The 14370-nt window shown below is 39.2% G+C and overlaps 1 protein-coding gene across 1 annotated transcript in view; it reads left to right on the top strand.

Moving 5' to 3' along the window:
- LOC142406497 (uncharacterized) overlaps window positions 1-14370 on the top strand; it is a 114768-nt gene that overhangs the window by 64898 nt on the left and 35500 nt on the right. The window contains exons 9-11 of the mRNA XM_075495445.1: window positions 3924-4142; window positions 5987-6239; window positions 10851-11014. Coding sequence (XP_075351560.1) covers window positions 3924-4142; window positions 5987-6239; window positions 10851-11014 — 636 coding nt within the window. The remainder of the gene's footprint in view (window positions 1-3923; window positions 4143-5986; window positions 6240-10850; window positions 11015-14370) is intronic.

Consider the following 14370-nt stretch of genomic DNA (forward strand, 5'->3'; position numbering starts at 1 on the left):
GCTTAAGAGAATCTGTGCATCGTTTCTTTCCTTCTGAACAATTTCCATTGAAATAATTGACCTGCTTTTATGGTAATTCGGTTTCTGCTATTTGTTACTGCGGCATTTTGCAAAGAAAAATGCAAAACTAATGCCCTAGAACAGAAACATTCAGCCAAATTACTTACCAGTAATCCAAGGAATCATGGATAAATCCATTGCTCAAGTGGCTTCTCATTTGGAGCTTTATATAGTTTTCACCCAAGGGTTGAGATTTGGGTTTTTTGTGGGTGGAAGGGTTGATTTGTTTTTGAAAGGTAATACTCATACTCTCTGCCCTAGAGCAACTTTATATAAATCTCTTCTGAAAACTGTATCTGCCAGCACTGTCACTCCACCCACAAGCTTTCACTAGTAACACCAGCTAAAAATATTTAAAGGGGCTGTTTCCACTTGTTTGGTGCATTTCATTTCGTGTTTCTGCCTCCTCGTTTCTTCATTCTTCAAAAAAGTCAATATGAAATATTATTTAAGCCCAGTGTTTTGAAGTGACAACCAGTAAACAGCCTTATACCATGATTAATGAGTACTCAGGAACAGTTTGCTGTAACTTCCAAGTAGTAAGTTGGGGCCCACTGAATTTCTTTGAAAGTAAATGAAGAGATTCCAGTTGTGGGTTGGGACCTTCACTGAGTCACTGGATATGCTATATTTTCCACCAATTTCTACCACTGGCTGATGATGTTCATGTCAAGGTGTTACACAGTCAGAGGGAAGTACAAGCTAGCACAGAAGTGACACTCAGAATCTGGACTGTCTGACAAGTTAAACAGTAAGGAGGACTTTAATTTCCATTTAAAAGCTGGAAATGATGGTCAAGGTGTGTGATGAAAATCATGAAGTCTTTTAAAGAAAAAATAGTTCTGCAGAAGTCAAAATGAATGTTGTTTGGTTTTACCTAATGGAGACATTTTTCTTGATTTCTTTGACTTCCAGCAAGCTTAGCTTTCTGTGGAGTTTCTGGGCTGCTATTACATTTTTCAGGGGAAAGATGCACCAAAGTAAAGAGATCATAGATGTTGCCCTGCTGGTTTAAGCAGGGTCATTGCCAGTGGAAGGCATCTAGGGTTTGGTAACAGCCAACGTGCTCTGAATTTCTCCACTTTACTTTGGAAGTTTGTTGAATAGCTGGATTCCCATGGCTGAGAGAGCCAGTGTCTCAGCAGGGATGACAACGCACAGACCTCCGTTCTGCTCTTTTTCATCTTCATGTCCTAAAAAAGTGCAACTTTCTTGATAGTTCACAGGTGGAGGCATTACCTCTATTTTGACCTCTTGAAAGTGGAAGTAGACTGGGGAGCAATGGAGCGATGAAGGCACAGGTTGAATATTTTCATTGCTGCCTAAATCTTAGGGAAGTTCGATAGCCCCACTTTGTATTGTGTGCTCACGGTGCTTACGCAAGCAGCTTCCACACAATGAGTTACAGAGCTGGAGTAAGTGTATTCATGAAACTCCTGTGAAAGTGCTGATTGCATCATCAGAATCCTGCCTCCATAAGGAAGAAGTTACCTCACTTTCCCAACCCAGCATTTTGGTCACTGACATTTCTTAGTGTTTCTGGTGCTCCAGGACAGCTATGAATGAAAGAGGACTCTGTATTTTCAGCACTCTGAGCTGCACGCCCTCCTTCTTAATCTGTGTGTTGGGTTGGAGGAAGGATTTATGTCTTGAAACATTTTACAGGTGGTTTATTGAACATTTCACTCTGGTGTTGCTTGTTCAGAGGTAGCCTCACTTAGTAAACTGAGCCCAAATAATCTAGCAGTAAATGACGCTTACATGAATTGAGGAGGTGATCTCAATCCAGATTTTTGTCAAAAATACATGGTTACTCGTGCTCTCAGCACGGAGGCAAAGATTGGCAGTGATCCCTATAGGATGTGGATTTCTGACATGGGTGAGGCTGGGTGGGACACCTATGTAATTCTGCTTGTTTGATGAAGGATGAGAAGAGTATTATGAGCTAAGATAGTATTCTTTTTTCTTTTCTTTTTTTAATCTTTTTCCTTTTTTTGCACAAACAACAAACTCTTTGGTCTAACTAAAATAACTGTGTGGCTAATCCTGCCCTCTTAACTCTCCTCGAGGAGTGAATACCTTAAGAGTAGACTTTGATGGGAATTATTAAAGATGACAAAAATTTCTTTATATAAAAGGAGATGTACTACAATCTAGCTTCAGAGTTCAGAACATCCAGAATTCCATGGGTTTTGTAGTGTAATACCACAGTCAATTATATTTCTTATTTTATATTTTTCTTTTTCTCTTTCTCACACAAGCCTAGACTATGTTTTCATAATGTTAATGAAATGTGTTGTGACGTTCCTGTAGGCTGCTGTGGGTAAATAATTACAATATGAGGAAGGTGATTCATGATGTGGCCCTAAGTCTGTAAAGCAGGACTTTGTGACTGATTAGGATATAAGCAAAGTGGACTGCAGTGTCTCAAAAAGCCCTTCAAAAACCCTTACAGATCAACCTATAGTCACTGCAAGGGTTGCCTGTCTCAGGCCAACAGATACTTCTGTGATAAATTTTGGTGATTTGTACCTAAAGCCTTCTTGGTGACTCAAAAACTATTTTTTGTGGTGTGTCCCTGACAACTTCTCCTCCTGTTCTTCAACCAGCCAGGTAACTAAAGCTTGAGCCTTCTCATGAGAAAAGGAGCTGGCTGACAGCATGCCTGCTCCTACACATGCGTCCTGCTCGAGACTGAGGGTCAGGAGTAACGTGATTTTGGCTGGTCCCAAAATCCAGACCTATGGCTGGCAAGTTTGGGATTTTTATTTCTCCTGCTCATTCAAACCTAGACCAAATGCAGAATCCTTTTAAGTTTCTCCATTGCTATTTGCAGTTCTCTTTGTGACTGCTGGAGAAAGAAATGTACTCAGCTACTTTAGAAATCCGTATATGTAGGCAGGAAAATGTTTTAAAAGAGTATGAAATACACTGCAAGTATTGCTGTCGCTTCTTCTCCAGTCATATGCTACACTTTAAAAAGCCAGAATGTTTTCTTCCACAAAAAGATCTTTGTGTTTCTGAACTTTCAGAAGCCTTAATCAATATAAATAACAGTTTGAGCATGATGACATCATATTTAGTGCTAGAGTGGTGCATCTCAGCTGCTTAGTCATTTAAATCAGTGGAAATAAGCATAGCAGTTAGAAGTTTCAAAAGGTCAAAGAAGCTACTGTCTTTTCAGCTTTGAATCAGCTGAGAGACTCCAGTTTCTTGGAAACATAATGCCAAGGCTGCATCTCTGCATCTTATTTCTTTTTTTTTTTTCCCCCCTCCTTTGAAGCAGTAATTAGCTTAAAGGGCAAATCACACCACACGTAGTAGCAGAATACTGTACTGTGCAAGTTCTTTTCTATTTTCTCTTTCACTTGAAACTAGTTTAAAGAGAAGTTTTAGCCCACATTGTGTGCTGAAATATTTGACTGAAGTTCTCTTACCCAAACGCCAAAAAGCTGTTCACGTTTTTCAATAAAATGAATACTTTTTCAGTACAAATATGACAAGTTCTTTTACCATTTTCTGAGAAGGAAAATAAGTGATAAAGTGTTCCTCGGAGAGCAATTTGTGAGAAAATTAAAATCAAAATGAAAGCAAAGGACTTCTAAAAACTTTGTTTTAAATGTGATTTGTTGTTTTCTTTATAAAAACAGCAGCATGATTTCTGGGAGGAAGCCACCTATCATCTAGACTGCAATGGAAAAAACTGTCCCTTTTTCCCTGTCAGATGTGTCATTCAATCAAAAGTTACGATCAGAGTGTGTGCCACATTTATCTGTATAGCAGGACCCTACAGTGTTTTAGGGACTGCTATTTCTTGTATGTTTTTCCGAATGGCTCTTTGTTTTATTTCCGTATATTTCCAGCTGCCGTTCTGCTGCTGAAGTGAAACTGTCCAGGCGGGTTGTCGAGCGTTTCCATTTCGTAGTATACTCAGCCTTCTCAGAGCTGGGAGCCGCACACTGGCGCTCCGGGGACTTCTGGCTGCTCATGCTGCTGGTAGTTTTGCTTTGGTTCGTGAGACTTTACCTGCATTATTTGAGCCAATGGCTCTTCCTTCAGACCATCTCTGTTCCCGTTACAAAGTAAGTCCCGCTGCCTTCTTCCTCTGTCAGAATATTTCTACAAATAGCTTCATTCAAAGCTGTTCCTTCGCACTACGAAGAGAACTGATGGCTAAGACTCGTGCTAAGGGTATGCAAGCCCTGATAGGAGCCTCTGCAGAGACGAGGAGAATAAGGACCACATCCAGACTCCAGATGATCTGATATGTAAATGTGATCCTAACAGAAAAGTGAAGGTGTTAATAATGTCAATTTTCAAGCCAGAACAGGATATGTCCATTTGTGCATCTTGTGTCATGCCTACCTTTCCCTCTGAGATACCCAGCAGGCTATGTATCTTCCACAAGAACCATTTATCATTTTGGATCAAGTATTTCAAAATGCCTAAGAAGTGCACAAAACTGAAGAAGCATTTAAATCATATTTGATGTTACCAAAGTGATCTATGAGTAAAATACTTTGAAGAATTTAACTTTGATATATCAATTTTACTGTGAGGCCTACAATGGGTTGACATATTTTAAATATATGATACATTGACTTAAGCTTGGGAATCAGAGCTCTCTAGGGAGTTCCAGGAAAATCATTACTTGTCATTACTTGACATGAAAAAAAAAAAGATGGAGAACAAGTCCACAAGGTGATATATACCTGGTTCTCCATATGTTGCTGTGGGGTAGAGAATGGGTTTACAGAGCAAAAAAGATCAGTCATGCTTAGGGAAGGGAAGATTTCTCCAATAGAAACTTGTTTTTTCTTTTCTTCACTTTAAAGCATCAAGCAAACCTGAATCAGTCAATAGGAGCCAGTAACATGCAACTCTGTGACCTGTGTCTGCTGTGATACTGGGATCACGGCTAAAATTTGAACAGGGTGTCTGAGCAGACTCTGGACAGCACTGGGTATTGTTAAGGTGGTCTTCTAGATCTTAATGCAAAGCCAGCCATCTTTTGCTTCTGGCCTTGCACAGACCAGGCGGGCTCAGCCATCTGGCATTAAAACTTTTGGGAGGCCAAGCATCAAGAGTCTGTGAAAGCAAAGGAAACGCAACAGAAGGAAGCAACGTGTGAGAGAGAGGTGGTCATGTTTGAAGCCACTAATCACAGCTGTCCCAGGCAGTCAGCTAGATAAAGGATAATGTTCTCAAGCCAAGATGCCCTGGATCAGCATCCAAATCTGTAGCTGTGTGTCCACAGAAGAGACTGAGTTGAGCGCTCTCTAGTCCCGCCAAATACAGTAGTAGCACTCAGGAGTCGGAGCCCAAGTGAGAATCAAACCACTTCACCTCTACTCAGGAACAAAATTCAAGCCACTTTGATTCGCTTGAAATTTTTGCCTTAAATGTCAGCATCTGTACGTAGCTCACAATACCATGCAGTTCCTGTCTCCTACAGCGCCAGCAAATTTGCTCATTGTGCAAGCTTTTCAAATCCCACCATCCCATGGTGTCAAGAGGGACATTTTCAGTCCCTTTAGGGATGCTAAAAGCTATGTCTTCCTTGACACATTTTCCACTTTGTGCAGCGTCCAGAGGTGCTGCAGTATGCAGAGGGGTGGGCTCCTGGGGCCTGTGCTCACATTGGTGCTTCTGGGAGCTAACTTCTTCCTGTAGCCCTGCCTGCTCAGTCCCAAGGGTCTGGATGTGCATCCACTGAACTGAGAGTCAGAGGGCATCGAAGGACGCGGAGGCAGAAGGAGGAGAAAAATTTCTTTTTTTTTTGAGTGGCTTCATACAGTTTTTGGTCAGAGGATTGTGACCAAGATAGGGATGCAACTTTACAATGCAACGTGCTGTATGCATTATTCTATGGTTTTTTAATGGTTTGCCCAGGAGCACAAACTCTCTCCATTTGCTTTATTTACAGATTCCAGCTTTTCCCTCACACTGTTGAACTGTGCTACCAGAACTCCTTGCTGCAGACCAGTGAAGAGTTGGTCATGGTTGTGGTGGGACCCCTAACCTTGAACGCAGGGCTGCTTCTTATGGTCCTGATCAGATGGGGCTGTCAGCAGCTGTTTGACTCATTCCCTTCCTTCTTGTCAAAGTTTATCATAGCTCTGGGACTCTGGACAGTGCTAGACCCCTTGGCAGTGTTCATAGTGGATTCAGTCCTGGGGGTAAGTCACTTAAAATAACTTGGACATGAGACCTTGACGTAGAAGTTTGTTTTATTCAGTGAATCACTAAAAGATATGAAATTCCACCCCTGGCAATGGAACATGAAAGTTAAAAAGAAATTAAATAATAATGTTATACATTACCTTTTTATTAACAAAATTCCCATCTAATGGAGTCACTGTGTTTCTGCATAAAATTAAGAGCACTGTACAAGCCATATATGGAGATAAGAAAGTAAATCCACCACTGGAATGATTGCATCTGCTTTCAAAAGGATTACTGCAATTTTGGCTGTTAGTGGAGATGGGTTAATGAGCAGTCCTGATTATTAGCGCTTCAGATTTTTCTAAGCGCTGAAACAGACAAACTGAAAAAATAGCAAAACCAAAAGGAGAGGTTATTGTGCACTTCTCTGACATGCAACGTAGTTAATATAACTTGCTGGCACACCTAAAAAGACTTGTGAGATTGAAAGACAGACATCTTTAGGAAAACAGCTTCACCACACATAAAATTAAGAGAGCAAAGCTCCCAACTCGATCTGGGCCTACGTGTGCACCGTGTAGCCCATCTATACTTTGGTGGCCGGGGGCTTTTATCACATCCAAGGTAATAGTCTCCAACATCCAGTCTCCCAGAAGATGCGTTTCAGATTTGGCTCTCATTGTGTAGGTGACATGGGGTCCTTTCGATGGGCACAGCGGGCTGCGAGCTTTTCTGGGGGCATGGTATTGCTGTTCTTCTGCCCTTGTCCGCCTTTCAAAGATATCTTTGTTTCTGTTGCTCACTCCAGATCAAGCAGTAATCCACAGTCCTTGTTGTGGATCAGGTTTTCTCAGGTCTCTTTGTTCCTCATCCACTAACCAGTGCTCTGCTTTTAAGAAGACCTGTTAAAAATGTGATTTTGCACTGTTTACATGCTGTTTCCCATTGCAGTGGTTTTGAAAATTAAAATTCAGCTGTTCAAGAAATTTAATTGGAGCTCGCTTGGGAGGTAATTGCAATATTTTAAGCATGTGGCAACACACTGTAGTTTTCACTTGGACAGCCTGCTGGTTTTTTTTTTTTTTTTAATTTCGTGGTGTAAACCATGCACAGAATTGAATTTTAATTGTAATTATTCTGATGATGATTTTTTTTCCTAGGAGAAAAAGGGGTATTTCCCCAATATCCAGGCTAGAAAAATGTAAATATTTAAAAGGCTTCGCCCCTCGCTAATACTGGGGTATTCATAAAAGCTGGAGGAAAGGCTGAGGTCTGCCTTGTCTTTCCTACGCTTGCTTTGAGAAAATCATTGCCATTGACTTCAGTGGAATTGTGTTCAGTTCTAGTCAGACTGGATTTGTTATCAATTTCAAATAGGACTTCTTTGCTTGGTCAGAGGGAAATGTGAGATACGAATAAAGTGACTAAGTTTTTCATTACAGCATTAAAACAGCACACCTCTCTCTGTACTTCATACTGAAAATTTGGCAATTTTTCCCACCAAGATTATCTTCGTAGAAACTCATTTGTTCAAATATTACACAATATAGTGTGTGCATCCTTTCCAAAATGAAACTATATCTCTTACATGTGTTTTCATTATTGCATTTGTAATTTTTTTTCCCTGGCATTCTTTCAACAGCTATTTCAGATTTACTTGCCAATCTATTTTAGATCAAGCATTTTTAAAATGTTGTGTTGGGGTAATGAGTTATTTAATGCTAGAATGTATTTTAGTATCCTAAATGGCATTAATACTTATGAAAGATGACAGATAGCCCTGGAGACAAAGGTTTCTCTGTTTACTAACTAACTTTTGTTATTATTGGGGGAAGACTAGAGAGCCAGTTGCATGTTTGGGGGGTTTCAACTCATTGTTCGAGATACTCTGTCAAATGTGTGATTGCAGGCTTGATTGACTATCAGCTTGTAGAAGGATGTTCCAGGGATAAGAAACTTTCCTATGATTTTGGAGAATGCATTTCTAGTTCCAGTTCTGCCAGAGCTTTCCCAGGACTAGTCACTTGGTCTCCCTGTAGCTTGTAAAATGCAGAGGGTAACATCTCTTTAGCCACATGGATATGTGTCATAATAAAAAATATTAGATACTGCAAAGTGCTCACGTGACTATCACTCCGTGGTGTGATAAGTACGTAAGACAGATATTGACAGATATTATTGAAACAATTTAAAATGAAGATACCTTTCTTGGATCATGTCTTTGAGGACCACAGAAGGATTGACACAATCTCTTTGTTAGCAAAATGGATAGGAAGGTACACTTCCCCCATGCCGTTTTTGCCTTGCTAGAAAGAACTGCTCGGGTAAGAGAGAAATTTATTCTTATTTGCCATTCAGACTTTTGTCTCTCTGGAGGGATATCAGGACGTGACTGCTGTGCAGAGGATTTTCCTTGGTAGACAGTCTCTTTGGTAAGAAAATGGTGGAGGCAGACAGCTTTTTTTTTGCAAGAAAAGAGGGTAGGACAGGGAGATAGAACAGAACTAGGAGATAATGCATTTTAACTTTTTTGTAAAGAATATGGACAGATCTGAATTAGTGACTAGTCTTTCTATGACATTACCATTCTCCTGGGACTTGTAATTTCCATTACAGAAACCTGGCAGTGTTGCAAAGGGTGGAGAGAGAACAGAAATATACTCAAGGGTCTCGGTCCTTGTACAGCTCGTCACTGGACTTGTAATTGTCTTTGCTTTATTATGCAAGTCACTGCAAAGGTAGCAAAAAACAGGGAGAAAATTTTGACTCTTCCTAAGGATTAGTCCAGGCAAGTTGCTCAGGGAAGTGCAGGTTTCTTGAAGCCTAAAGGTCACAGACTGCCTCTCTGAATGATAAGTACTCGATTTTTTGGTGGTGTAGTTTCACATCTTTGCAAAATATGTTAACGTGATTTAATATGGATACAGCTGTCATTGTGTCACTTTAAAAAGAAAAAAGTGAAGAGAGGAATTTATTTTAGCTCTGAGCAGTAGAAGACCCATGATATGTAGCTGAATTCTTCTAAATCGATCCAGCAGAGGGCAATAATATGTCAATACAGTAGCTAGTTCTTAAGAATTAGATATGGGGAAAAAAAAAGGAAAATAATAGATTTTTGGAAAATCTTTTTACATGTTTTACTGGAAGTATAATGAAACATAGAGTGCTACAAAACCTTCAGGATTCTTTGTGAATCCTTGGAAAAATACACAAACCACCTTATTCCCAATTAAATTACTATTTTTGTTCTATGAATATTAATTCCTTACCAATATTTATCATGGTAAAGATTTGTTTCATCTTCAGCAGAATGAAAGTAGTTATACATGTTTATTTGTTTACAGAGCAGTTGAACATAAGCTATTAATAGCATAACTAAGTAGGCTATATGACATGTACCTTTGGAGAAGCTATTAAGGATACAACTCAAGGTTGCTACTTTGTACAGTTAAGAGGTATCTTTAATTCTACCACAGCAGTGGGAGTACTGTACAGTCAGATCTCTTCAGAGGTGTTGGTCTCATTGCATCTCTATTTTTTCTCAGGAAAGAAAGAAATTAAATGAGAGCTATATCATAAAATAATTCTGATGGTTGTTGGCTATTCAGCGTTGCAGGCTGTTCTTTATGGCTTCCCGAACTGAACTGACTGGACACTAGGAGTGGGGGCTGAAGGGAATATCTGATTTTCTGACTTAAAACGTTGCAAACAGACCTGACAACGCATGTACATAAGTTAAAATACTGCTTCATAAGGGGGAACTTGTTTCTTTTGCACTGAAAAAAGGTCAATCCCTTTGGGCAAAACTTAACAAAATCCTGCTGGTGTCCCCTGTTGATCTACTTGTAGTTGCTTTCTCCATTTTCCTCACCTCATTGGGTCTCAGTGAAGCTTTGTGAATCCACTACCATCTTTGACTGACGCTGTTGTTTGCAAGGCTAGTGGAAAAGCTATCCTAGGTGTCAGCTAGCACCACATGCAGATGCCCTGATACTTCCATTTGGCATTTCAGACAACGTGATGGTTACTTTTGTTTTCCAGTGGTAGCACCAAACACTGACTCAATCTGAAGCTGGGAATTGGTGTGTATACACCCTCCAAAGTGCACATGTTCAAAATAATGTAGCTTGCTGAGTCTGGCAGGAACCAGCATTTTTCTTGTGACAAGGGCAAGTCCTTTAGAGACTGGTCAGTTTGGAATTATGCACTGGCACAAGTGTTTTCTGCTCACTCAGCAATCCTAAGAACAACAGCATAAATCATTCAATATTATGCCTTTCTGGTCATTGAAATAAGGCAAATTTCAGCCTTCTTCCCCTTCCACTTCTCCTGAAATATGCTAACAAAGCCCACATTGAGTATTTTCACTGTGACATGGGTTTTGTTCAATAAACCACCTCTATAGGTAGATTTTAATTGTACTAAAATAAGGCAGAAAATAGCTTGTTTCACATCTCATGGTTAATTTCAAATCCTATGTAGCAGACTCCTAAGTTTCAAGCTGTGTGCCCCACAAATTACAGTTAAATCCTTCTTATAAAGAAATTCACGTTCTTTTGTGTCTATAGGTAAATAGTGTAATCAGGTTTGGCGTTTTCTTACGTTGATTTTTTCCCCCATGACAGCGACTTGGGAACAGTGTAGAGAAACCCATTGCTGATGCTGCAAAGCTCTACTGGGTCTTTCTAAGAGCAGAGGAGTCAGGGATTCCTGGTGCCTTAATCACTGTGATGCTTTATACAATCCTGTTCATCACCTCATCGACAATGTTGTACCTGTACTTTTTAAGGTATGTCTCTTTATCTCATTATTCCCTTAGGAGCTTAGGCTCAAGCCCCTTCTGTAAGAGAAAATAAGGTGACATCAGAAAAGACGTATCAATGTCACATATCTGGAGCCAAGAATTGCAGGCAATCAAGGAGGGGTTAGCTCCTGCTTAACTTTTAATGCACTGGTATTTGGTGGGCACAGCGAGTCAGAGAGGCAGCCACTTATTTCCTCAACAGGAACACAACTGATATCATGATTTTTCATAGAGTCTAAGAGCCTCTGTTCCTTTTGCTTCAGAAAATGGTGTCTGTGTCAAGGGTTTAAGCTCTAAAGTGTGTGTACCTTTTATTTAGGTACTTTGGAAGACATTGTCTTTAGTCTTCCAAGCAGGGTTTTTGTGAGAAATAGGAAAAATTCAGAAAGCTGCATATGGTGTGAAGTGCAAAATCTTTCTCTGAGTCTGCAGTGGCCCCCAGAGTCTTCCAGTCTTTTGATGATACAGGGTTTTTGACTTGATGTGACTGAGGCTTTTACCCACTGAGTGACGTGACAATTCAAATAATTTTTCCACTATTTTAGCCCATTATGAATATTCAGTTCGTCATGAAATTTGACCAAGTACCTTTCTCGCCACCTTTCTAGCAGGCAGCATTAGCTGTACAGTCAATAAGGACAGGTGTGGGACACCAAAAATGAACGAGATAGGTTGTCTAATATATTGAATGGAAATGCGTATTTTCTTTTTCCTGAGTGGCTCATCTATAATGCAGAATCATAGCATCTATGAATTTTGTACTGGCCCTCAATTCACCCAGTGATGAACACTGAGTGGTGGCAAGCACCAATAAAAAGTCATACGCAAAGGCAAGATGCAGGCAGGTGTAAGAAGAAAAGCTCAGCGTACGCCCTCCATCTGACAGAATCATCCCTCGGTCTCCTTTCCACAAACTCTGTTGCAGCAGGCAGAAAAAGATAAATGACAATCTAAATTTCTGCAAAGTATTTCAAAGCTCCTGCATTCCTGGAAGCTGTACACAACTCCAATGTACTGGTAGTCTAGTTAATTAGTTTTTGAGATGTTAATGCCTTCTTAATCATTGACTTAATAGTTTTGAATAGCTTCATAAGTTTTAGCTGCTGTCGTTTATTACTCAGGAAAATTAATTTAAATTAAAACATTTGTAAGGCAGGTTTTTATGAGAATATTACCAACATCTTCATTGTCTGGGGAACAGGTGCAAGATCATCAAAGGTTCCTTTCCTTCTGGATCAATTTTCCCATAATGTTTGCCAATAAAGGGGTGGGGGGAGAATTTTACTAGGGGAAAAAAGTTGTCTTAGTACGACACATTTTAAAAATGATTCATAGCAAAATACAAAAGCAAAGGGAAGATAACAAAATCTGTTACAGTGCATAAGGTCTTTGAAGTTCTTTGCTTGATAACAAAAAGAAACATTTCGAATACTGGAGTCTCTGCAGAGTAAAGTTATACTATGAGCTTCTGAAATTGGATCAACTTTCTCTTCCTTGTGTGTCCACAGCCCTGTACAGTGGGAGCCTTGGACCTGGCTAGGACTCTTGAGCAGCACACTGTCAGTCCACTAATGATAGCATTAAAACTTTTAAAAATGTTTTTAAGGAAAGCATCTTTGTAATTCATAACTTTGTTTCCTGAATATTGATATAACAGCATTTGTTTTCAAGACAAAATAGTATTATAACCAAGGCAGTAGTATCCCTTTGTGTGAATATTTGTCAGGTGTTACATCTCAACGATATTCAAATGTAATGTTGCTCGACTCAGAAAACATATATTTTTTACACAGGCATCCACCACATCTTTCGCTTGTAAAGTAAACCAATATAAATATTGAGGGATGTCTTCTGTGCCCGAAGACACCAGTCCACAGGGAAGACCTTGGCTGTTGGACAGTGGAGTTGGTGCCATTGGTTAGAATTACTCGGCGATTTGCCATTTAACAGAAGCGTTCAGCAGAATATGAAAAAGGGATAAGAACAGTGAACCCACCAGACCACCAAAACAAGTAGGGGAAGTGTCTGTTTCTGCCACATCTAGAAAGCATCATGGCAGCACTGATGAACAACCAGGAAGCTAATGAAATCATGGGCAGGGGATAAACAGCAGTAGGCATCTATTTGTGTCTTTATAAACCAACATACCTCAATAAATCTGGCTCCCCTTGGGTGTCTTGGGAGTCTGTAGTACAACTAGCATGGAGAGATATTCTAATTACTTTTTCGAAAAATGAAGTGGCACTGGTTGCAATTCCTTCATTTTAATTCCACTAGACATTAGAAACAGTCAGAAATTTGTTGGTGAAATGTTTTCTGCACTGTGAGAAAACACAGACCCTTCTCAACTAAAAGCATCTGCTGGAAAGAGTCTAAATTTCCTGGTATTGAAATATTTTTGGGGGAATAGATTAAAAAATCTACATTTTTCAGTGTTAACAGCAAAATTATTTTTATACTTTTTACAGTTGTTTTCCAAAAAAGGATGAGAAAGGCTCAAGTGAAGATGTAATAGATTGTTTTAAACCACTCTACCCTTCAATTTTTGGTTTGTGTAAATTTTTGAGACGTCCATTTTTTGATCTGACTCTGGATAGCAAATCATTTCAATGTTTTCTGTTCTTTCTGATAAATAAATGAACTTGTAAGGTATTATACTGGGTCTCATATCTCTAGAAAATAGCATCTGAATTTTGTTTTGCTCTTTATTGCATTAGCAATAGAAATTATTATTGTCATATTTATAAGAAGCCATGTTAAGATACAAGAAGTGTTTTATTAGTTTTCATGCCAAAGAAAAGAAATTCAAGCAGGTAACAGGAGCAGGCTGAGTACTTTTGGGCAAAAGGAACAAAGCTGGAAGACAGGCTTCATGATTCTTAATTAATTCAAAGTTAATTATATTGTTTATAACCATGTGCTTAAAATCTTCATATAGAAAATGTTTATGGCAGCAAATAGACAGTAATTTAACTGCATTAAATTTTACTTCATTTGAAATAAGAATGTTACATTAAGTGAGCTTAAATAAATGGCAAGGTCTTTTTCTTGTTTAGCAAGATAAGCGGCAAGTCATTTAAATTGCTGACCTGGAATTTCGAAGACGAACACCATAGAATATTATGGTTTCAAGATGAGTGGAAGGCCAGAAAGCCCACCAGCTTGATTGCTAGTTTTTCAACTAAGCACAAGATAATTCTGAGTTACGAGTCAATGTTTGCATAAATGTATCTATTGTGTCAAAAGAACATCTAATGTAGATCCAGGGATTAAGAGACAAACTTTTCCTTGAAGATGATGTGGAATTTAGAAAATTACTCCATGAAAGATATTAGATTTTT

This window comes from Mycteria americana, chromosome 2, assembly GCF_035582795.1.
Source record: "Mycteria americana isolate JAX WOST 10 ecotype Jacksonville Zoo and Gardens chromosome 2, USCA_MyAme_1.0, whole genome shotgun sequence".
Taxonomy (NCBI): Eukaryota; Metazoa; Chordata; class Aves; order Ciconiiformes; family Ciconiidae; genus Mycteria; species Mycteria americana.